Source organism: Nerophis ophidion, linkage group LG01 (assembly GCF_033978795.1).
Source record: "Nerophis ophidion isolate RoL-2023_Sa linkage group LG01, RoL_Noph_v1.0, whole genome shotgun sequence".
In the NCBI taxonomy this organism is placed as follows: Eukaryota; Metazoa; Chordata; class Actinopteri; order Syngnathiformes; family Syngnathidae; genus Nerophis; species Nerophis ophidion.
The window spans coordinates 84,431,110-84,454,115 of NC_084611.1; the positions used below are offsets into that span (position 1 = coordinate 84,431,110).

A 23,006-nucleotide genomic window follows, 5' to 3' on the forward strand; every position below is an offset into this window, starting at 1 on the left:
ACAACAACTCATAGCCATAACATCCCTCTTACATGTGTGTAAGAGGGAAACATCAAACATCAAAGAACACAGAGGACATTAAAGACATTAAAGCTTTAGATTTAATTAAGCTAAAGATTTAATTAGCGCATGCCTAGTATTACCGCCTGGTCAAACTCATGACACTTCCCCTGTCATCATTTTCAAAATGGAGGAGGCTGATTTCAATACCGGTGATTTGAAATCGCATAAAGGGGAGAAGATTAAGAGCTATTCAGTAGGATTTAAGGTCCAAGCTTACATCACACTCAAATTTTTACTGCATACCTTTGGTAATAAGAAGAGGTTTTAAAATAATAAGCGCATGCTTACTTTTACCGCATGCCTTTGGTAAGCGCAGGAGTGAGAAGAGGTTTTAAATTAATTAGCGCCCCGGCAGCAATTCAAGGAAATATGGTATATAGATTTATTTATCAAAGGTAAATTGAGTAAATTGGCTATTTCTGGCAATTTATTGAGGCGTGTATCAAACTGGTAGCCCTTCGCATTAATCAGTACCCAAGAAGTAGCTCTTGGTTTCAAAAAGGTGTGTGACCCCTGCCCTATTCTAGTTAGCACACTGAATATAAACAAATCCATTAAAAACAAAACATGCTTGACTGAGCACAAATAACAACATTCAGTTGTTCAAAGGCGCCACATAAAAGGCCGCAAAGAGATCATTTTAGTGCAAAGTTTCTAGTTGCCATGTTGTTTGCGCCACGATAAGCAGGATCCCACCAGGGGCCACGCCCCTGAGCGGCGGGGAACCAATCAGCGGCCGCCGTGAAGAAAGTTGTCCTTATATGGAGAGGGGCTGCAGCGCGAGTGTACTTAAAAATCAGAAGCTCGGCGTCGCAGTCACGTTCGGACTCTCGCCGCGCTACTTCTACGCCGCCATTCAAACGCTCACCAAACACCGGTAAGAAAGCCGCTAAGCTCATTTTTTTATTTGTCATTTAAGAAGCTAATATGAGGAATTAAAAGAAAAAAAATAACTCGTTTGCTGCTGTGTAGCCGTTAGTTAAAGGTAGGTGTCGGTGGCGTTCGCCTGACGATAAAAAGAAACGTGTTGCCGTCTTTTGTGATGCCTTCTTTACACGCACTTTTTGCTGTCTTTATGACTGTCACTTCTCACTCGTGCATCGCCTTTATTACACCATCGCCTCCGCCGGCTCGGCCCAAGCAGACGGATTAGACTGATTTACACCTGGCATCTTGGAAGACTACTACTACTATTTAAACCCTTCCTGCTTTACTGGAATTAGTTGAATTTAGTTGTCCTTTTTTTATTTCATTAAAAAGAGAAGTGAATTGCTTATTTTAAAAAGGTGGGTGATGATTGTGGAAAGGGAGTGGTCATCATTTTGATGCCTCATTGGCATACAAGGGGCGGCTTCACGGACCCAGTCTCACTTTTGCCTTATATGGACATGACCGGACCCCGGGCGCCTCTTTGCGCTTGTCTCTTCGCCATTGCGACACCCAGCGTCCGGTCCGCGTCATGACATGACAAAGACAGACGCAGGTGTGTCGCAGCTGCTTCTCCAGCCTGTACTCACCACATCTTTTTGCTTTTGTTTGCAGAAAATGGAAGACGAAATCGCCGCCCTCGTCGTGGACAATGGATCCGGTATGTGCAAAGCTGGCTTTGCGGGAGACGACGCGCCACGTGCCGTCTTTCCCTCCATCGTGGGACGTCCCAGACATCAGGTATCAATTGTGAACCCTATGGCAAAAAAATCATGATTATTATTTCGAATTTTACATTGATCTCAATATCGATTGTCGTTAACGTTCTTGCAAGCTTTAGCTTTGTAGTTTATCCCTGTTTCAAGTGGCTGTCTCACTCATATCCAGTCCAATCCACTTTAAATGAGGGTACTTGAAGGTATACCAAGGGGTACGTGAGATTTTTTTTTAAATATTCAAAAAATAGCAACAATTAAAAATTATATTTATAATAATACTTCAACAAAATATGAATGTAAGTTCATAAACTGGGGGGGAAAAAAATACAACAATGCGATATTTAGTGTTGACAGCTAGATTTTTTTTTTTTTTTCCATAAATATTGATCTAAAAGGTTTCTTTTTTTGTGAAGATAAGTTCATGAATCCAGATGGATCGCTATTACAATCCCAAAAGAGGGCACTTTAAGTTTATTATGTCTGTAGAAATATTTATTTAGTTTTCAACAAGTTTTATCTTTTTTTCCAAATAGTTCAAGAAAGACCGCTACAAATGAGCGATATTTTGCAGTGTTGTACAATTTAATAAATCAGAAACTGATGACATAGTGCTGTATTTTACTTTATAACTTAATCTTTTTTTTCAACCAAAAATCCATTGATTAGGGGGTACTTGAATTAAAAAAATTTCACAGAGGGTACATCACTGAAAAGAGGTCTCAAACTTCAACAACATAAATGTTTCCAAAGTGCTACGCAACAATTTTAAAAATTATCCTTTGCTCCACCAATGACTGAACAAAAAATATATATATATATTTATATATATATATATAAAATTATAAACCTATTTTTAAAGGGTAAAACCAATTAAAACAATAAATAGAAATTAAAAAATACAGAGGACCACACAACTCGGGTAGTGTTAAAAGCCGAAGAATAAAAGTGGGTCTTAGACGAGACTTCAAACACTCTCCTTCTAACATGGAGAGGAAGTGTTTCAGAGCTTAGGGCCGACCACAGAAGGCCCTGTCTCCCCTGGTTTTAAGTCTGGTCTTGAGCACAATTAGCTGGAGCTGCCTCTCACACCTCAGATCCCGCGCAGGAGTGTGTGAGATCCTATATGAGGTGCCAGTCCATGTAAAGCTTGAAAAAAGATGTTTTACAATCATTTCTAAAATGAATAGGGAGCCAGTGCGGACTCAAGAATTAGGGTTATGTGCTCGTGTTTCCTTTTTTTCAAACGTTAACCGCCTTTTCCCCCCTTCCTTTCAGGGTGTGATGGTCGGCATGGGCCAGAAGGACAGCTATGTCGGTGACGAGGCGCAGAGCAAAAGGGGAATCCTGACCCTCAAGTACCCCATCGAGCACGGCATCGTCACCAACTGGGACGACATGGAGAAGATCTGGCACCACACCTTCTACAATGAGCTGAGAGTGGCCCCCGAGGAGCACCCCGTCCTGCTCACAGAGGCCCCCCTCAACCCCAAGGCCAACAGGGAGAAGATGACCCAGGTAAGGCTGATCTCTTGAAGTTATATTCCTCTCCAATCTTCTCTCGCTCAGTCTTGTTTACTCCTTGAACCTCCAGGTTTCCTTTTTCTCCTGAGCTCTTGTATCGTCTCTGCTGGTACTTCACCTTTTTTATGTCCTGCAGCATGGTCTTGCATATTACAGATTTGGACCCCTAACATGGCTGGTTGCTGCATGATGCAACATTTAAAGGCCCTTTCAAAGATTCTAACGAGTGTTCTCCTCTTTGAAACTAACCGCCTCCCTTCCCGTGATATAAGTCTGACCCGGTTTGTTTCGTCACAGATCATGTTTGAGACCTTCAACACCCCCGCCATGTACGTGGCCATCCAGGCCGTGCTGTCCCTGTACGCCTCCGGTCGTACCACCGGCATCGTCATGGACTCCGGCGACGGCGTCACCCACACCGTGCCCATCTACGAGGGCTACGCGCTGCCCCACGCAATCCTCAGGTTGGACCTGGCCGGCAGAGACCTCACGGACTACCTCATGAAGATCCTGACTGAGCGAGGCTACAGCTTCACCACCACAGGTGAGCATAAACTAGATTTTGTTTTTGAAATTAAAGGCCTACTGAAACCCACTTCTACCGACTACGCAGTCTGATAGTTTATATATCAATCATGAAATATTAACATTGCAACACATGCCAATACGGCCTTTTTAGTTAACTAAATTGCAATTTTAAATTTCCTGGGAGTTTCTTGAAAATGTCGAGTAATGACGTGTACGCGTGACTTCACGGACTGTTAGGAAATATGAGCGCTACACACACAGCTAAAAGTCGTCTGCTTTAACCGCATAATTACACAGTATTTTGGAGATCTGTGTTGCTGACTCTTTTGCAATTTGTTCAATTAATAATGGAGAAGTCAAAGTAGAAAGATGGAGAAGCTTTAGCCACACAAACACACGGTGATTCCTTGTTTAAAATTCCCGGAGGTGAAACTTTACTATGGATCAGAGTGGTCAAACGAACATGGATCCCGAATGTCAACCAGCAGGTTTTGGTGAGAAAATTGTGGTTAAAAAGTCTCTTACCGGAGATCAGCTGAGCTTGCGCCGTCCATAAAGCTACCGCCGACTGCCCTGAGACGCTTGCGTCAAGACACCTGTGCACACACGACTATCAGGTACTGTTAAACTCACTAAAAAATAAGCAGACAAGGGACTTCCCAGACTTATCCTAGTAAATGTGTCTAAAAACATCTGAATCGTCCCTTTTTTTTTTTTTTTTCTTCGTCTCTATCAATATCCTTAAACACGAGTCTTTCATCGCTCAAATTAATGGGGAAGTTGTTTTCTCGGTCCATACCTCTTTTTGTTTGAGACTCGCATTAAATTAAAACAATGTGAAGATGTGAGGAGCCATCAACGGGTGACTTCATCGTCTGCGACTTCCGGTAAAGGCAGGGCTTTTCTGTTAGCGACCAAAAGTTTCGAACTTTTATCGTCAGTTTTCTACTAAATCCTTCAGGCAAAAATATGACAATATTGCGAAATGATCAAGTATGACACATAGAATGGACCTGCTATCCCCGTTTTTAAAGAACATCTTATTTCAGTAGCCCTTTAAAATGTGAACACCTGAGTAAAATAAATGTCTGTCGCAGCCGAGCGTGAGATCGTGCGTGACATCAAGGAGAAGCTTTGCTACGTCGCACTGGACTTTGAGCAGGAAATGGGCACCGCTGCCTCCTCCTCCTCTTTGGAGAAGAGCTACGAGCTGCCTGACGGTCAGGTCATCACTATTGGAAATGAGAGGTTCCGTTGCCCCGAGGCCCTCTTCCAGCCTTCATTCCTCGGTAAGGTCATCCCCCTAAATTATGTCTGCCTCCTTCAAAAAAAAAGACTTGTTCCTTTAATACATTTCTACCTTTTCCTCTGCAGGAATGGAGTCTTGCGGCATCCACGAGACCACGTTCAACAGCATCATGAAGTGCGACGTGGACATCCGTAAGGACCTGTACGCCAACACTGTCCTGTCCGGCGGCACCACCATGTACCCTGGCATCGCTGATCGTATGCAGAAGGAAATCACTTCCCTGGCTCCCACCACCATGAAGATCAAGGTAAAAGACAGACTGCCTCACACAGGCCAACTCAAGCAATGTTACTAAAAAAAAAAATGTTTTGCAGATCATCGCTCCCCCCGAGAGGAAATACTCCGTATGGATCGGAGGCTCCATCCTGGCCTCCCTGTCCACCTTCCAGCAAATGTGGATCAGCAAGCAAGAGTATGACGAGTCCGGCCCCAGCATTGTCCACAGGAAGTGCTTCTAAAGAGACTGTCGGAACCCCCATTCCTCTCCCTCCCTCCCCCCCACCCCTCTCGAACACACTGCTACCAAACAAGTGGCTCTGCGTACAAGCCTCCCAACAACACTGTATGCTGAGCCTGCAACACCTCGTCCTTTTCTTTCCCTCATCACAATGGCTATGGCACCATGCCCCCTGATGGGGAGGGGAGCTCTGCTGGAAGCACAGAGCGTCCATTGGTGGTGTGAATGTGAGGAACATGATGCCCATTGTCGTGTTTGTCATTCATTCCAAAAAAAATGTCTTGTTTGTTCACCTTATTTGCCTCTATGAAGGTTTAACCGCTGCTGGGACCCCTCTGCCCGACAGACATGTAGTATTGCTTAATATGTAAGTTATAATCTGAATTTGTTTTGTTTTTGTACTTTCAGCCTTAATATTTGGTTCAATATTTTTTTTTTTTTTTCAAGATGCAAAAAAAAAAAATAGACCTTTTTGAATGGTGGTGTTTATGAAGGTTTGTGTATGGAGTAACATGCCTCCGGTTCCACAAAAACCAATAAAGCGCACATGGCTGAGATGTCTGACTGACTTGTATTGATTTGAAGAGCTTACATTTTCTTGTTTTCTGCCAAAATATTTGTATTCGGGTATGTTTGCCCTATGATAAAATAGTGACATGTCCAGGGTATACACCGCCCTCTGCCCAAATGCAAGGCTACAGCACAAGAGACAAGCGGTAGAAATTGATGGATGCTAGAAGCTAAATTGGAATGCTTTTGTAGTGAATGCCATATTTTGTAGGTAAAACCATCTATATTCTGATGTAGCTATACTTTTTGTTTTGACTATTGTTTTTTGTGTCAATTATGTTCTGATATACCTATACTTTGTGTTTTGACTATCGCTTGTAAAATATTTAAAAGGCTCATGAAAAACTATTACAGCCTGGAAGTGAAAAAACAATCCCTTGAAATAGTTAAAGCGTTCCTAAGTACCTCAACATTATAAATTGCAATCCAATCTTCTGCTTATCCGAGATCGGGTTCTGGGGGCAGCAGCCTAAGCAGGAAGCCCAGACTTTCCTCTCCCTAGCCACTTCGTCTTCCCAACGTGTCCTGGGTCCTTCCCGTGGCCTACTGGTTTGGAGGCGTTTTGGTGGCATCCTGACCAAATGCCCGAACCACCTCATCTGACTCTTCTCGATAGGGAGCTCCCGGATGGCAGAGCTTCTCACCCTATCTCTAAGGGAGAGTCCTGCCACCCGGCGGAGGAAACTCATTTCGGCCGCTTGTACCTGTGATCTTGTCCTTTCGGTCATGAGCCAAAGCTCATAACCATAGGTGAGGATGGGAACGTAGATCGACCGGTAAATTGAGAGCTTTGCCTTCCGGCTCAGCTTCTTCACCACAACGGATTGATACAGCATCCGCAATACTGAAGCCGCCGCACTTCACCTGTTATCTCACGATCCACTCTTCCCTCACTCCTGAACAAGACTCCTAGGTACTTGAACTCCTCCACTTGGGGCAGGGTCTCCTCCTCAACCCGGAGATGGCATTCCACCCTTTTTTGGGCGAGAACCACGGACTCAGACTTGGAGGTGCTGATTCTCATTCCGGTCGCTTCACACTCTGCTGCGAACCGATCCAGTGAGAGCTGAAGATCCCGGTCAGATGAAGCCTTCAGGACCACATCATCTGCAAAAAGCAGAGACCTAATCCTGCAGCCACCGAACCGGAACCCTACTGCGCCTAGAAATTCTGTCCATAAAGTTATGAACAGAATCAGTGACAAAGGGTAGCTTTGGCGGAATCCAACCTTCACTGGAAACGTGTTCGACTTACCAATGCGGACCAAGCTCTGACAATGATCAGACAGTCCGATACCCCATAGTCTCTGATCACTCTCCACAGGACTTCCCGAGGGACACTGCTGAAGGCCTTCTCCAAGTCCACAAAGCACATGTAGACTAGTTTGGCAAACTCCCTAACACCCTCAAGAACCCTGCCGAGAGTGTAGAGCTGGTCCACAGTTCCACGACCAGGACCATAACCACACTGTTCCTCCTGAATCCGAGGTTTGACTATCCGGCGTAGCCTCCTCTCCAGTACACCTGAATAAACCTTACTGGGACGGCTGAGGAGTGTGATCCCACGATAGTTGGAACACACCCTCCGGTCCCCCTTCTTAAAGAGAGGAACCGCCACCCCCGATGTCCACAAGATGCTGCAGAGTCTTGTCAACCAAGACAGTCCCACAGCATCCAGAGCCTTAAATAGATCTCATCCACCCTTGGGGCCTTAATTGCCACCGAGGAGTTTTTTTTAACTACCTCAGGAACCTCAACCCCAGAAATAAGAGAGCCCACCACAGATTCCCCATAGGAAGATGTGTTGGTGGGATTGAGGAGGTCTATGTTGGCCCTGCGATAAGATGGCGACTTGTCCAGGGTGTACCCTGCCTTCCGTCCAATTGTAGCTGGCACCAGCGACCCCAAAGGGAATAAGCAGTAGAAAATGGACGGATGGATGATTCCAATTTATAATACTGTTGCATGGCGTCATCTTTTATAATAATTCCAAATGAGAATACTATTACATTGACGTAAAGCCGTCCGTTCCTTTCCGGAAGTGACAAGCAAAGACCGCTTCGCAGCCGGAAGTTGGCGCAACCCTAAAGTGTGTCCGTGCTGGAAGAGTTGAAGCTGGAAACATGTCTCGCCGGTGGGTGATGAAAACCTGACAAACGTCGTTGACGCGCGGCGCTGAGATCTCCGACGTCGAGGAAAGGACGCAGTTGTCAGGCAAATATCGCCAAAATTTAGAATATACTGCATTTAGCTTTTAGAAGGCTTTATAGCCAATACTGGAATGTGTCTTTCTGCTATTGCTAGCCTTACTTGTTTGAGGGTATATCAAATATTTAATAAATGTCGTCTTCAGGCAACTATACGGTCAAACTTCCTAAACGTTATAAAAGTCGTTAAAATGACTGCTCATTATTATCAGTATTAATGGTAACAGATGCAGTAACTGTAAAATAAATAGAGCTTGTATCTGTTTGAACAACAGTCAAAATACATACAAAGGTGACCATTTATCAATGTTTATTTATATAGCCCTAAATCACAAGTGTCTCAAAGGGCTGCACAAGCCACAACGACATCCGCGGTACAGAGCCCACATAAGGGTAAGGAAAAACTCACGTCGGTGACAGTGACTTTGAGAAACCTTGGAGAGGACCGCATATGTGGGCAACCCCCCCCCCCACCCCCCCAGGGGAGAGCGAAAGCAATCAATCAATGTTTACTTATATAGCCCTAAATCACTAGTGTCTCAAAGGGCTGCACAAACCACAACACAAAGCACTACGACATCCTCGGTAGGCCCACATAAGGGCAAGGAAAACTCACACCCAGTGGGACGTCGGTGACAATGATGACTATGAGAACCTTGGAGAGGACGAAAGAAATGGATGTCGAGTGTGTCTAACATGATACTGTGAAAGTTCAATCCATAATGGATCCAACACAGCCGCGAGAGTCCAGTCCAAAGCGGATCCAACACAGCAGCGAGAGTCCCGTTCACAGCGGAGCCAGCAGGAAACCATCCCAAGCGGAGGCAGATCAGCAGCGCAGGGATGTCCCCAGCCGATACACAGGCAAGCGGTCCATCCTGGGTCCCGACTCTGGACGAGCGGTCCATCCTGGGTCCCGACTCTGGACAGCCAGTACGTCATCCATGGCCACCGGATCGGACCGGATCGGACCGGACCGGACCCCCTCCACACAAGAGAGTGGGACATAGGTAGCCAAGCTGGGGGGGGGAAGAAAAATTAATCTGAGGCTGAGTTGACCTGAAACTGTTTAATATTGCACTTTTTATATGTAGAAGAAAATGTTGTCATTTTATTTAATCTAAGCAACAACTTGAGGCAGTTTAATATTGATTAACGTGGACCCCGACTTAAACAATTTAAAAAATTGTATTTGGGTGTTACCATTTAGTGGTCAATTGTACGGAATATGTACTGTACTGTGCAATCTACTAATAAAAGTCTCAATCAATCAATCGAAAAAAGCACTTTATATGTAGAAAGGTTTTGTTGGGAAACCATTCTGAGCCTTATCCTATTTAGTTTTTATTTTATATATGTTGACCACATTAACCCTGGCAGTGGACCCTGTGTGTATATGTATGTTATGCCATTGTTTACAAATCTGGTAAATAAATAACCAAAACATTTATATTTTGTTGTTTTCTTACTGTACCGAAAATGAACCGAACCGTGACCTCTAAACCGAGGTACGTACCGAACCGAAATTATTGTGTACCGTTACAGCCCTACTAACACAGTATTTGCGTATGATGTCACCTAGCGGCTTCATGTAGATGCTGAAGAGTGCAGGGCCAAGAACCGAACCCCGGGGAACTCCACACTTAACAATATCCCAGAAACTCTCCTCAGTGTGATGATGCTAACTAGGGCTGCAAATCTTTGGGTGTCCCAGGATTCTATTCAGTATCGATTCTTGGGGTCGCGATTCGATGATATATCGATTTTTTTTTTTATTCAACGCGATTCTCGATTCAAAAACGATATTTTTCCGATTCAAAACGATTCTGTATTCATTCACTACATAGGATTTCAGCAGGATCTACCCCAGTCTGCTGACATGTTAGCAGAGTAGTAGATTTAAAAAAAAAAAAAGCTTTTATAATTGTAAAGGATAATGTTTTATCAACTGATTGCATTAATGTAAATATGACTTATTTTATCTTTGTGAAAACACAGTGTGTTGTCAAGTTTATGAGATGCGATGCAAGTGTAAGCGACTGTGACACTATTGTTCTTTTTTTTTAGTTTTTATAAATGTCTAAGGATAATGTCAATGAGGGATTTTTAATCACTGCTATGCTGAAATTATAACTAATATTGATACTGTTGTTGATAATATTTATTTTTGTTTCACTACTTTTGGTTTGTTCTGTGTCATGTTTGTGTCTCCTCTCAATTGCTCTGTTTATTGCAGTTCTGAGTGTTGCTGGGTCAGGTTTGGTTTTGGTTTTGGATTGCATTGTTATGGTATTGCTGTGTATTGGTTTGTTGGATTAAATATAAAAAAAAAAAAATCGATTCTGAATTGCACAACGTGAGAATCGCGATTCGTATTCGAATCGATTTTTTCCCACACCCCTAATGCTAACGCTTTCCTTGTAAAAGCATCCAATGCGCACTCTTGTCTTAGGTCAGGACCTCATTATGGCATCCACGTCGGTGGGAATGTCGGACTTGTCCGACGAGATCCTGCTCTGCATCCTCCGCCACGTGCCCGTGTGCGACCTGCTGACCAACGTGGCGCCCACCTGCCAAAGGCTGCAGACACTGTGCAGGGACAAGACCCTGCTGGCTCACGTCAGCCTGTCCGAGGAGTATACGGTACCGCAGTCTTTAATGTCACGGCGCCACGGCCCGACAGAACACTTTCAAATCTCTCGCCAGATGGATGACCAGGCGGTCCGCCGCACGCTGAGGCAGCTGTCCAATCACGTGCAGTCTCTCAGCCTCAACGGCGTCTATTGGCTGAGCGGCGGCGTCATGGACTCGGTGGCGCGCTGCAAGGCGGTGAGACACCTGGACGTCAGCGGCTGCCGCCTCACCTCCCTGCGCCTCAGCCGCCTCCTGTCCTCCCTCGCGCTGCTGCGATCTCTCGCCTTCGACGTGCAACCGGGCTTCGACGCCAGCAAGCTGAGCTCCGAGGCGGTGGATCGACTCAGCTGTCTGTCGGAGCTGCGGCAGACGCTGCTGACGCCAAGCTACGGCGTGGTGCCGTGCTGCGCGCAGCTACGCAAGTGAGCACCACCCACAAATCACAATCTCGGTGTGGATTTTGTCAGGCCACGCCCTCCCTAGAACCTTAGTAAGCATTCCATGTGATCCACTTTGGAGTTGGAAATTATGCAGAAAAATCATGACAGAAAGCAATGGAAGAATCTATTGCAGGGTCAAACTGTGGCCTTGATATAATCATAATGACTCACGAGTCACATTTTAACATTCTGTATTTCAAAGTGTAAAAATAAGTGTACCTTTTGTTGCATATGACGTCACGCAGCACTCGAGGCAGACTGAGTCAAAGTCCCCATAAGTAATGTTGCAATTTTCAACACCCACAAAGCAAGTATGCTTGAATAAGTAAGGCTCATCTGTTCCAAAAATGCACTAGCTTGATGCTAATTTACATTGGATTTGCCATAGACAGGCTACTATTAGCATTACAGATTTTACATGGTGATTTCAACACCTCCAAATGTGGTAATGAAAACTACAACTAAGATGAATGTTACAGTAAAAAATCTAGTGAAGAAGAAGTAAAGCAGTGTAAATAGTAGAAAACTGAATTTGGTACTTTTATAGCCGTAAAATCATACCTTTTGTTGCATATGACGTCACGCAGCACTCAAGGCAGACTGAGTCAAAGTCCCCCTAAGTAATGTAGCAATTTTCAACACCAACAAAGCAAGTATGCTTGAATAAGTAAGGCTCATCTGTTCCAAAAATGCACTAGCTTGATGCTAATTTACATTGGATTTGCCATAAACAGGCTACTATTAGCATTACGGATTTTACATGGCGATTTCAACACCTCCAAATGTGGTAATGAAAACTACAACTAAGATGAATGTTACAGTCAAAAACCTAGTGAAGAAGAAGTGAAGCAGTGTTAATAGTAGGGAACCGAATTTGGTACTTTTATCGGCGTGAAATCATACCTTTTGTTGCATATGACGTCACGCAGCACTCGAGGCGGACTGAGTCAAAGTCTCTCTAAGTAATGTTGCAATTTTCAACAAAAACAAAGCAAGTATGCTTGAATAAGTAAGGCTCATCTGTTCCAAAAATGCACTAGCTTGATGCCAATTTACATTGGATTTGCCATAAACAGGCTACTATTAGCATTACGGATTTTACATGGTGATTTCAACACCTCCAAATGTGGTAATGAAAACTACAACTAAGATGAATGTTACAGTAAAAAACCTAGTGAAGAACAAGTGAAGCAGTGTTAATAGCAGGGAACTGAATTTGGTACTTTTATCGGCGTAAAATCATAACTTTTGTTGCATATGACGTCACGCAGCACTCGAGGCGGACTGAGTCAAAGTCCCCCTAAGTAATGTTGCAATTTTCAACACCAACAAAGCAATTATGCTTGAATAAGTAAGGTTCATCTGTTCCAAAAATGCACTAGCTTGATGCTAATTTACATTGGATTTGCCATAGACAGGCTACTATTTGCATTACGGGTTTTACATTGTGATTTCAACACCTCCAAATGTGGTAATGAAAACTAGAACTAAGATGAATGTCACAGTAAAAAATCTAGTGAAGAAGAAGTAAAGCAGTGTAAATACTAGAAAACCGAATTTGGTACTTTTATAGGCGTAAAATCATAACTTTTGTTGCATATGACGTCACGCAGCACTCAGGGCGGACTGAGTCAAAGTCCCTCTAAGTAATGTTGCAAATTTCAACACCAACAAAGCAAGTATGCTTGAATAAGTAAGGCTCATCTGTTCCAAAAATGTACTAGCTTGATGCTAATTTACATTGGATTTGCCATAGACAGGCTACTATTAGCATTACGGATTTTACATGGCGATTTCAACACCTCCAAATGTGGTAATGAATACTACAACTAAGATGAATTTTACAGTAAAAAACCTAGTGAAGAAGAAGTGAAGTAGTGTTAATAGTAGGGAACCGAATTTGTTACTTTTATAGGCGTAAAATCATACCTTTTGTTGCATATGGCGTCACGAAGCACTCAAGGTGGACTGAGTCAAAGTCCCCCTAAGTAATGTTGCAATTTTCAACACCAACAAAGCAAGTATGCTTTAATAAGTAAGGCTCATCTGTTCCAAAAATGCACTAGCTTGATGCTAATTTACATTGGATTTGCCATAGACAGGCTACTATTAGCATTACGGGTTTTACATGGTGATTTCAACACCTCCAAATGTGGTAATGAAAACTACAACTCAGATGAATGTTACAGTCAAAAACCTAGTGAAGAAGAAGTGAGGAAGTGTTAATAGTAGGGAACCGAATTTGGTACTTTTATCGGCGTAAAATCATACCTTTTGTTTCATATGACGTCACGCAGCACTCTAGGCGGACTGAGTCAAAGTCCCTCTAAGTAATGTTGCAATTGTCAACACCAACAAAGCAAGTATGCTTGAATAAGTAAGGCTCATCTGTTCCAAAAATGCACTAGCTTGATGCTAATTTACATTGGATTTGCCATAGACAGGCTACTATTAGCATTACGGGTTTTACATGGTGATTTCAACACCTCCAAATGTGGTAATGAAAACTACAACTAAGATGAATGTTACAGTCAAAAACCTAGTGAAGAAGAAGTGAAGCAGTGTTAATAGTAGGGAACCGAATTTGGTACTTTTATCGGCGTAAAATCATAACTTTTGTTGCATATGACGTCACGCAGCACTCAAGGCGGACAGAGTCAAAGTCCCCCTAAGTAATGTTGCAATTTTTAACACCAACAAAGCAAGTATGCTTGAATAAGTAAGGCTCATCTGTTCCAAAAATGCACTAGCTTGATGCTAATTTACATTGGATTTGCCATAGACAGGCTACTATTAACATTACGGGTTTTACATGGTGATTTCAACACCTCCAAATGTGGTAATGAAAACTACAACTAAGATGAATGTTACAGTCAAAAACCTAGTGAAGAAGAAGTGTTAATAGTAGGGAACCGAATTTGGTACTTTTACCGGCGTAAAATCATAACTTTTGTTGCATATGACGTCACGCAGCACTCAAGGTGGACTGAGTCAAAGTCCACCTAAGTAATGTAGCAATTTTCAACAAAAACAAAGCAAGTATGCTTGAATAAGTAAGGCTCATCTGTTCCAAAAATGCACTAGCTTGATGCTAATTTACATTGGATTTGCCATAGACAGGCTACTATTAGCATTACGGATTTTACATGGCGATTTCAACACCTCCAAATGTGGTAATGAAAACTACAACTAAGATGAATGTTACAGTCAAAAACCTAGTGTGTAATAAGTACAATATTTAGAGTACAAACACTTTGTAGGGCACAACTTAACACATTTAGCTTCCTGGAAAAAGCTACTTCCACAATATACCATGGATAGCCTATACAGTACTGCCATCTAATGTCTTGGAAGTGCAACTGCATTGCAAATGAGCTTTAAACATAAGAAAACAAGATATAACCGCTTAAATCAGGGGTGTTAAAACATTTTGCCCCAGGGGCCGCATTGGGCTAAAAAGTTTGCTTGCGGGCCGAAAGGAATTTTTGATAATAATGTGTGATTAAGTTTGTTGAATTTTTGTGCTGGTTGATTTTCTTTTTTGCACCATGACTAGGGAAGGTTGTTTGCATTGGGTCATACAAGTTAAATGCTGCGTTTGGTTTCATTCAATGCATGATAATTGTTAATAGGCTCGAACGACTCGAACGAAAATTTACTTTTAAATTTAATTGAATTGAAATCTCCCTGCTGTCAGATTCCCTATCAAACTCGCAACGTCTCACAGGCCAAATTGAAGACGCCGTTTGAACATCGCCGACTTAAGTCATGTGACTTCCTGTGTTTGTGTGCGCCAGGCTGATGCTGCAGTTCGACATCTCCGGCATCACCAGAGAGGGTTTTGGCGTCAGCTGCCACCTAATGGTGGGTCAGAGCAGCGTGCCGCATTACAAGCAACTGGAGGAGTTCACTGCCAGACTGGCTCCTGGAGAGGTTTGTGTGTTTAAATATTCATTTATTTTTTTGTAGCCACAAATGTTGGGAAACGATAGTTCCCTTAAATGGGCTTGGAAGGATTCATTGTCTCAGTAGTTTTGTTTTGTGTGTGGCACAGTGAGTCACAAAACCCAGTTGAAAGTAGGGCTTGAGATAAAACGATACCAATATATATCGCGATCGACATATAATCGATAATGATTAAAAAATGCGTTCGATATGGGAAGTACGCGGAAGTTGCAAAGCAAGGCTGGTTGGGGTTCGGGAAATGACCCCTAAAGTGTAATCATTTGTTACTTATCCCATTTCGGACATTTCCTGCAAGTTTCATCAAACTCCGCCCCTAACGTTTTGAGCTATGTTGCTAACTAACGAACCGACAAATCCGAGTGAAAACATAACTTCCTGGCGGAGGTAATTTTATGGAAAAAAGAATGAAATAGCCATGTCCTGCGTCGCTTTTTTTTTTTTGTTATCGGCCGCTTCCAAACAAGCTGCAAGAGGGTTTACTCTTTAGCGGAATTAAATAGAGAGTGAACACTCTTGTCAGTCAGCCACTCTTTTGTCTCTGCGGGTGGAGGCGGGCCATCTAGCATACTTGTGACGTACTAGAAATGATTCGGATCACCCCCAAAATGCAATCACTTATTTATTCAATTTCGGACCTCTACCTGAAAGTTTCATCACCCGTAAATTTTTGAGCAATGTTGCTAACTAACAAAAAAAACAGGTGAAGCGCAGCAAGTGCATAACCTCCTGGCAGAGGTCATTAACGGAAGGATATATGAAATAATTATCTGTTGCTTCCAAACAGGCTGCAAGAGGGTTTACAGAGTGAACCCTTTTGACAGTCAGCCAATGATTTGTCTCAGCGGGTGGAGGTGGGGCCTCTAGCATACTTGCAACGTAATAGAAATGATCTGTATCACCCCCAAAATGTAATCACTTGTTACTTATCCCAAAGTTTAATCGCAATCCACGTGTAAGTTTTGGGCTTTTGTCTCTGCAGTTGGAGGCGGGCCCAGTAACATACTTGTAACGTAATAGAAATTATCTGAATAACCCCCAGAATGTAATCACTTGTTACTTGTCCTATTTCAGTCTTTTCCTGGAAGTTTAATCAAAATCTTCCTATTATTTTTTACTATAACAATAGAATTAAATAAACAGAGTGAACTCTCTTGTTAGTCATCCATTGTCTTTATCTCTGTGGGTGGAGGCAGTCTCATAGAAATTATTCGGACCACCCCCAAAATGTAATCACTTGTTACTTATCCCATTTTGCATATTTCTTGAAAGTTTCATCACAATCTGCATCTAACTTTTTGACTTTTATCTTTGTGGGTGGAGGTGGGGCCTGTAACATACTTGTAACGTAATAGAAATTACTGGGATCACCCCGAAAATGTAATTACTTCTTACCAACCCCATTTTGGACATTTCCTGAAGGTTTAATCACAATCCGCGCTTAACATTTTGGATTTTGTCTCTGCGGGTGGAGGCGGGGCCTCAAGCATACTTGTAACGTAAACGCAAGGAAACATAATAGAAATGATTAGGATTACCCCCAAAATGTAATTACTTGTTACAAACCCCATTTCGGACATTTCCTTAAAGTTTAATCACAATCTGCGCTTAACTTTTTGGCTTTTGTCCCTGCGGGTGGAGGCGGGGCCTCAAGCATACTTGTAACATAATAGAAATGACTGGGATCACCCCCAAAATGTAATTACTTGTTACCAACCCCATTTTGGACATTTCCTGAAGGTTTAATCACAATCCGCGCTTAACTTTTTGGCTTTTGTCGCTGCGGGTGGAGGCGGGACCTCAAGCATACTTGTAACGTAAACGCAAGGTAACATAATAGAAATGATTGGGATCACCCCCAAAATTTAATTACTTGTTACAAACCCCATTTCGGACATTTCCTTAAAGTTTAATCACAGTCCGCGCTTAACTTTTTGGCTTTTGTCTCTGCGGGTGGAGGCGGGGCCTCAAGCATACTCATAACATAAACGCAAGGTAAGATAATAGAAATGATCGGGATTAACCCAAAAATGTAATTACTTGTTACTAACCCCATTTCGGACATTCCCTTAAAGTTTAATCACGGTCCGCACTTAACGTTTTGGCTTTTGACTATGTGGGTGGAGGCGTGGCCTCAAGCATACTTGTAACGTAACCATAAGGTAACATAATAGAAATTACCCCTGAAGTGTAATCATTTGTTAATCATCCCATTTCGGACATTTCCTGAAAGTTTCATCAAAATCTTCCCATTATTTGTGACTGTCTTTAAACTGAGGGAATCTTTTTGTTAGTCATTCACTCTCTTTGTCTCTGTGGGTGAAGGCGGGGCTGCAAGCATACAGCGAACACAGAACCTCCTGGCGGAGGTAATACCATTTGCACATGTCCTCAGGTGAACCAGACGCTGCTCCTGCTCTACTTGGCCGTCTTCAGCGTGCATGTTCCGGAGCGTCTCCGGGTCTTCCTAGTGTCCATCCCCGGGCCCAACCCGGCCCACTGGTCCGCCGCCGCCTCGCTGGCCCAGAGTCTTGGTCGTCACGGCGACCTGGAGGCCCTGCAGCTCCCCCGCTCCTGGCTGGACCCGCTCTCCCTGAAGCGGGCCCTGGAGGGCAACAGTCCCAAGCACCTTAGCTTCAGCCGATGCCTGGCCCTGTGGCCGCAGGTGTTCCAGTCCCTGCTGGAGGGCGGCGTCCGAGACGCCTCGCGGCTGCTCAGCCTCAACCTCAGCGGGATCAACAACGTCCCGTACTCGGAGTGCCGCGGCGCCGAGGACCAGCTGCTCCCCGGCACCATGGGCCGGCTGGCGTCGAGTTGCTGCAACCTGCAACACCTGAACCTGATGCACACGCACTACCACCACGAGCACGCGCCCGCACCGGCGCCCCAGACACACCTGTGCGCCAGCCTGGCTCAGCTCAAGCGCCTGCGCTCGCTCACTCTGCCCGCCTGCGCCTTGTCGGACGGCCTCAAGGCGCACCACGGCGCCGCACCGAACGCGTCTCCGTCTCTGCTGCTGCGGGGCTTGAAGAAGCTTCCGCGCGTGGGCGTCCAGAACTACAAAGTCGACTCCGAGCCGCTTCTCCTGGGCGACGGCGCCTCGGGACTCGCCCAGCTCTCGGCCGGCTGCCTCTCCTTGGAGACCTTAGAGCTCATCGGGCCCGGCTTCGTCTCGGCGCTACCTCGCCTGGAGCCGTGCAGCCGGGCCAGCGTGGAGCCCCGTGGCATGTGCGCGTGGGCCCGGGGGGTCGGCGACCACCACCTGGCGGCGCTGGGAGGCTTACCCCGATTGCGCCGGCTGACTCTGGCCGGGCTCCCTGGCGTCATGGCGGGCACGGGCCTGGTGCGGCTCACCTCGCAGTGCAGAAACCTGCAGGTGTTGTCGCTCGCCAACATCGGCTCGCTTAAAATTATGAACTACACCGCCGCCCTGCTGGACGCACTGAGACAGTGCTCGCAGCTACGAGAACTCAGGTAACGTAAGCCTCTTTTATTTCGTGACTGACCACAGCTGGGAATATATGGTTGTTGTTCTTTTAGATACACTTAAAGAAGGCGCTGATAAGTCCGGAAGAGAAAGAGATGAAGCAGTATTATCTGCTCACAGATGCCACCTGGTGGTTGTTTGGGCACACTGCAGCTAGTCCTGCATAGTTCCACCTCCTTAATGCTTCAGTTATACGCAGGATTCTCACAAGAGGGAGGAAAAAAATACTTCACCTACTAATTGGGTGTGTGTATATGACTGGACAAACAGATAACCACATTTTTGTGTGAATGGACTGACACGTTTTGTGTGATTAGGTGTGTCTGTGAAGAGTCTGACTTATGTTTATATATTTGGTGTGAATTTGAATGAACAGACACCTTACAGCGTGTGTGTGTACGTGAGTGGATAAATAGGTTGTGTGTCTGAGAATGTATAATTGTTTAAATGATGTGTGTATCCATCCATCCATTTTCTACCACTTATTCCCTTTGGGGTGGCGGGGGGCACCGGTGCCTATCTCAGCTACAATCGGGAGGGAGTCCCCATCTCATCGCAGATGATGTGTGTATGTGAACAGACAAACATGTTTACATTATGTGTGTACGTAAAAGGACAGACACATTCATACATAAAGACAATGTACATTATTTTTATGGAAGAATATACAAGCAAATGTTATTTTTTTGTGTGAATGGAACACAGGTAATGTGTGTGATTGTTTGTGAATGAATAGACATAATTTACATTGTGTGTGTATGTGACTGGACAAACATGTTTACATTATGTGTGTCTGTGCAAGAGGACTGGCATATATGTAGAATTTGTGTGTATTTTAATGGACAAACAATTAACCAATTTTTTTGTGTGAATGGACTGACACGTTATGTGTGTGATATTGTGTGTCTGTGAAGTGACTGACTTATGTTTATATTTGGTGTGCATGTGATTGAACAAACGCCTTCTTACAGTATGTGTGTACGTGAGTGGATAAACAGGTTGTGTGTGTGATGATGTGTCTAAGAATGGCTAGACAGTGTTTAAATTATGTGTGTGTGAACGGATAAACATGTTTACTCTATGCTTGTATGAAAAGGACAGACAGATATGTACAAACATTTATTTTAGTGTGAATGAAAAACAGGTTGTGTGTGTGACTGTGTGTTGAATGAATATACATCATTTACATTATGTGTGTAGGTGAAAGGACATGCTTATGTGTGTATATGAATGGATGTCCCTGTTTTTTCTGTGAATGGACAGACGTTATATGTGTGTGTGTCTGTAAAGGGACTTGTGTTTATAACGTGTGTGCATGTGAATAGACAGACACCTTGTTACAGTAAGTGTATATATTGTGTGTGTGTATATATATGTATATATATATATATACACACATATATATATGTGTGTACATATATATACATATATATATGTGTATATATATATATATATATATATATATACATATATATACATATATATATATTTATATATATACATATATATATATATATATATATATATATAAATAAATTATGTAGCATTAGGGGACGGTGTGGCGCAGTTGGCAGAGTGGCTGTGCCAGCAACCTGAGGGTTCCTAGTTCAATTCCCACCTTCTACCAACCTCATTGTGTCCTTGGGCAAGACACTTCACCCTTGCTCCTGATGGGTCCTGGTTAGGGCATGCATGGCAGCTCCCGCCATCAGTGTGTGAATGTGTGTATTTGAATGGGTGAATGTGGAAATAGTGTCAAGCGCGCTTTGAGTACCTTGAAGGTAGAAAAGTGCTACACAAGTATAACCCATTTACTATTTAGTATGATAATTTTTTCAGCTAAATTATATATCTAATTGAACATATGTCCAATTCCATCAAGTGTTTTCATGGTGGGGTGTTGGGTGATTTGTGGCCTTGGTGGAGGTCTCTTGCTCTTCTGCTTATGTCTGATGGAATGTTCTGGATGTGTTCAGGTTAGAGCAGCCATATTTTGCTGCCAACTCGTCCTTCTTCGACGCTCTCTCTTGCTGCTCCCGCCTGCAACGCTTCTGCCTCATCTCGCGCAACGGCTCCTTCGACCCGCCGGCCGCCGAGGCGTTCATGGAGCGCTGCGGCCACGTGGTCACGTGCCACATGTTCACCGGCGGCACTCTGGTGGCGTGTTGCAACCTGCGGAAAGCTCTCCACGACAGGTGAGAGTCGGCGCGGAGTCGCCTGAGAACACGCCTGTGTTTACCAGTGTGTTTGGCTCTCTTAGGTTCTCATCGGAGCGCCCGGGTCTGTCCGTGGTCATTTATCCACTACAGCACGAAGACCTGCCTACCATTATCAGGCAAATCCCGCTAACGCTGCTGGATCGCACCACTTTGTTCCAGAGTCACGTGGCCCAGCCGCCGCGTTTATCACCATGGTGACATTCGTGTGATGGGTGCTGCTGCCAGTTGTTTACGGTTAAAACCACTAATATATCTTTGACCTCCATGCGAGGCGTTATCAGTTCATAATGTTTGCTTCAACAACTGTTCCATTTCAATTTTGGCGTTGTGGTCAAAAGTTCACTTGTAACTCATTCATAAGTGCCAAAAGAAAGGTATTGTATTAGATTTTCAATTCCAATAAATATTTTATAAAGAAATGACTTCCACCCCCCCCCCCCAACCCAGAAAGGGTTGTTTACTTTGTAAACACTATTAATTCAAACAACCTCTTAAAGTGGATCATATAAGTACAATGTTTAACTTCTTTACGTAATCCATTCCATAATTTAATTCCATATCCTGATGTGCTAAAGGTTTTAAGTGTTGTACTAACATTTACTTACAGTAAAAACAAACAAAAAAATACATTCATCCATCCATTTTCTACCACTTGTTCTGTTCGGGGTTGCTGGAGCCTATCCCAGCTGCATTCGGGCGGAAGGCAGGCTACACCCTGGACAAGTCGCCCTCATCACACGGCCACAAAAAATACAATCATTGCCAATATTTCAGAATATTTCTTACCTTCCATCCATCCATCCATTTTCTACCGCGTGTCCCGTTCGGGGTGGCTGGAGCCTATCTCAGCTGCATTTGGGCGGAAGGCAGGCTACACCCTGGACAAGTCGGCACCTCATCACAGGGCCACAAAAAATACAATTATTGCCAATATTTTAGAATATTTCTTACCATCCATCCATCCATCCATTTTCTACCGCGTGTCCCGTTCGGGGTGGCTGGAGCCTATCTCAGCTGCATTTGGGCGGAAGGCAGGCTACACCCTGGACAAGTCGGCACCTCATTACAAGGCCACAAAAAATACAAGTCAAGTCAGCTTTAATTGTCAATTTCTTTACATGTAAAGACATACAAGTGAATCAAAATTTTGTTTCGCACTCCCATGTGTAGACAAAAATAAAAGAAAACACAACAGTAAAGTGCAACGTAAATATGTCTACCTACTAAAATGTCAATATATATAGTTCCCGGTCCTGGGTATGATGTTAAACTACGTCCAGGCATGAGATGGGAGGTTGTGTGTGGGGTTAGTGAGTCCCAACTAACGTCTATAAAATGCACACAAAGAACCGTTTGCACCTTCTCGTGTGACTGGCGGGCGGTCAGCACCATAAAGCTGAGCGGGTCCCTGGGTAAATGGGGCGCGGACAACCAGCAGGACAGACTAAGTTCAACAGCCCAGTAAGGCAATTAGTCTAGGAGAACGATCTCTGATATAAAATACCCCTTCCAACCCGCACCGAGCCAGCGTGGAAGGTGTAGGCTAATAACCAGCATGAAAAGTACGGCAATCACTATGGCAGAAACATGCTGAGGCTTTCGTCCAGCAGTGGACTGACAACGGCTGATAATGATGATGATATAGTTCCTGTTGTTTTTGAATAGGATATGGCTGTAAACAATGAGTGTTTCATCAGTGGTGCAAATACTTATGATATAGCAGCAGATCTGTGCAATTTTGCATGGTCATTTTTTCTGTGGGTCATGGGGTTTAGAGTTCAGGTTGTTCCGGGGAGGGGGATTTCAAAGTCCTGACAGCCTGTTGGATCGGGCTGAGGATTGAGGGGGGGAGGGGTGGGGAGAGAGAGTTCAGCAGCCTAACAGCCTGGTGGTGAAAGCTGTTGGTGAGTCTGGTGATGCGAGAGCGGAGGCTCTTGTATCTTCTTCCAGAGGGAAGGAGGCT

General features: G+C 44.0%; 2 protein-coding genes across 2 annotated transcripts; both read left to right on the plus strand.

Moving 5' to 3' along the window:
- Positions 1-785: 785 nt before the first annotated feature.
- Positions 786-6,081, plus strand: actb1 (actin, beta 1). The gene is made up of 7 exons (XM_061913943.1): positions 786-940; positions 1,606-1,731; positions 2,985-3,224; positions 3,528-3,774; positions 4,856-5,047; positions 5,133-5,314; positions 5,382-6,081. The coding sequence occupies exons 2-7, from the start codon at positions 1,609-1,611 to the stop codon at positions 5,523-5,525; spliced, it is 1,128 nt and encodes a 375-aa protein (XP_061769927.1). The 5' UTR covers positions 786-940; positions 1,606-1,608; the 3' UTR covers positions 5,526-6,081.
- Positions 6,082-8,151: 2,070 nt separating this feature from the next.
- fbxl18 (F-box and leucine-rich repeat protein 18) lies at positions 8,152-21,462 on the plus strand. Its single transcript, XM_061913957.1, has 7 exons — positions 8,152-8,307; positions 10,753-10,943; positions 11,007-11,356; positions 15,172-15,307; positions 17,733-18,811; positions 20,801-21,019; positions 21,085-21,462. The coding sequence occupies exons 2-7, from the start codon at positions 10,767-10,769 to the stop codon at positions 21,239-21,241; spliced, it is 2,118 nt and encodes a 705-aa protein (XP_061769941.1). The 5' UTR covers positions 8,152-8,307; positions 10,753-10,766; the 3' UTR covers positions 21,242-21,462.
- The last annotated feature ends 1,544 nt before the right edge of the window (positions 21,463-23,006 follow it).

Bases quoted from the DNA above. Each gene is read 5' to 3' on its own strand.
- actb1 (XM_061913943.1), top strand. From the start codon at position 1,609: ATGGAAGACGAAATCGCCGCCCTCGTCGTGGACAATGGATCCGGTATG. The intron at 3,225-3,527 runs GTAAGGCTGATC...GTTTCGTCACAG, and splicing joins ACAGGGAGAAGATGACCCAG to ATCATGTTTGAGACCTTCAA. The intron at 5,315-5,381 runs GTAAAAGACAGA...AATGTTTTGCAG, and splicing joins CCACCACCATGAAGATCAAG to ATCATCGCTCCCCCCGAGAG.
- fbxl18 (XM_061913957.1), top strand. From the start codon at position 10,767: ATGGCATCCACGTCGGTGGGAATGTCGGACTTGTCCGACGAGATCCTG. The intron at 11,357-15,171 runs GTGAGCACCACC...TGTGTGCGCCAG, and splicing joins TGCTGCGCGCAGCTACGCAA to GCTGATGCTGCAGTTCGACA. The intron at 21,020-21,084 runs GTGAGAGTCGGC...TGGCTCTCTTAG, and splicing joins CGGAAAGCTCTCCACGACAG to GTTCTCATCGGAGCGCCCGG.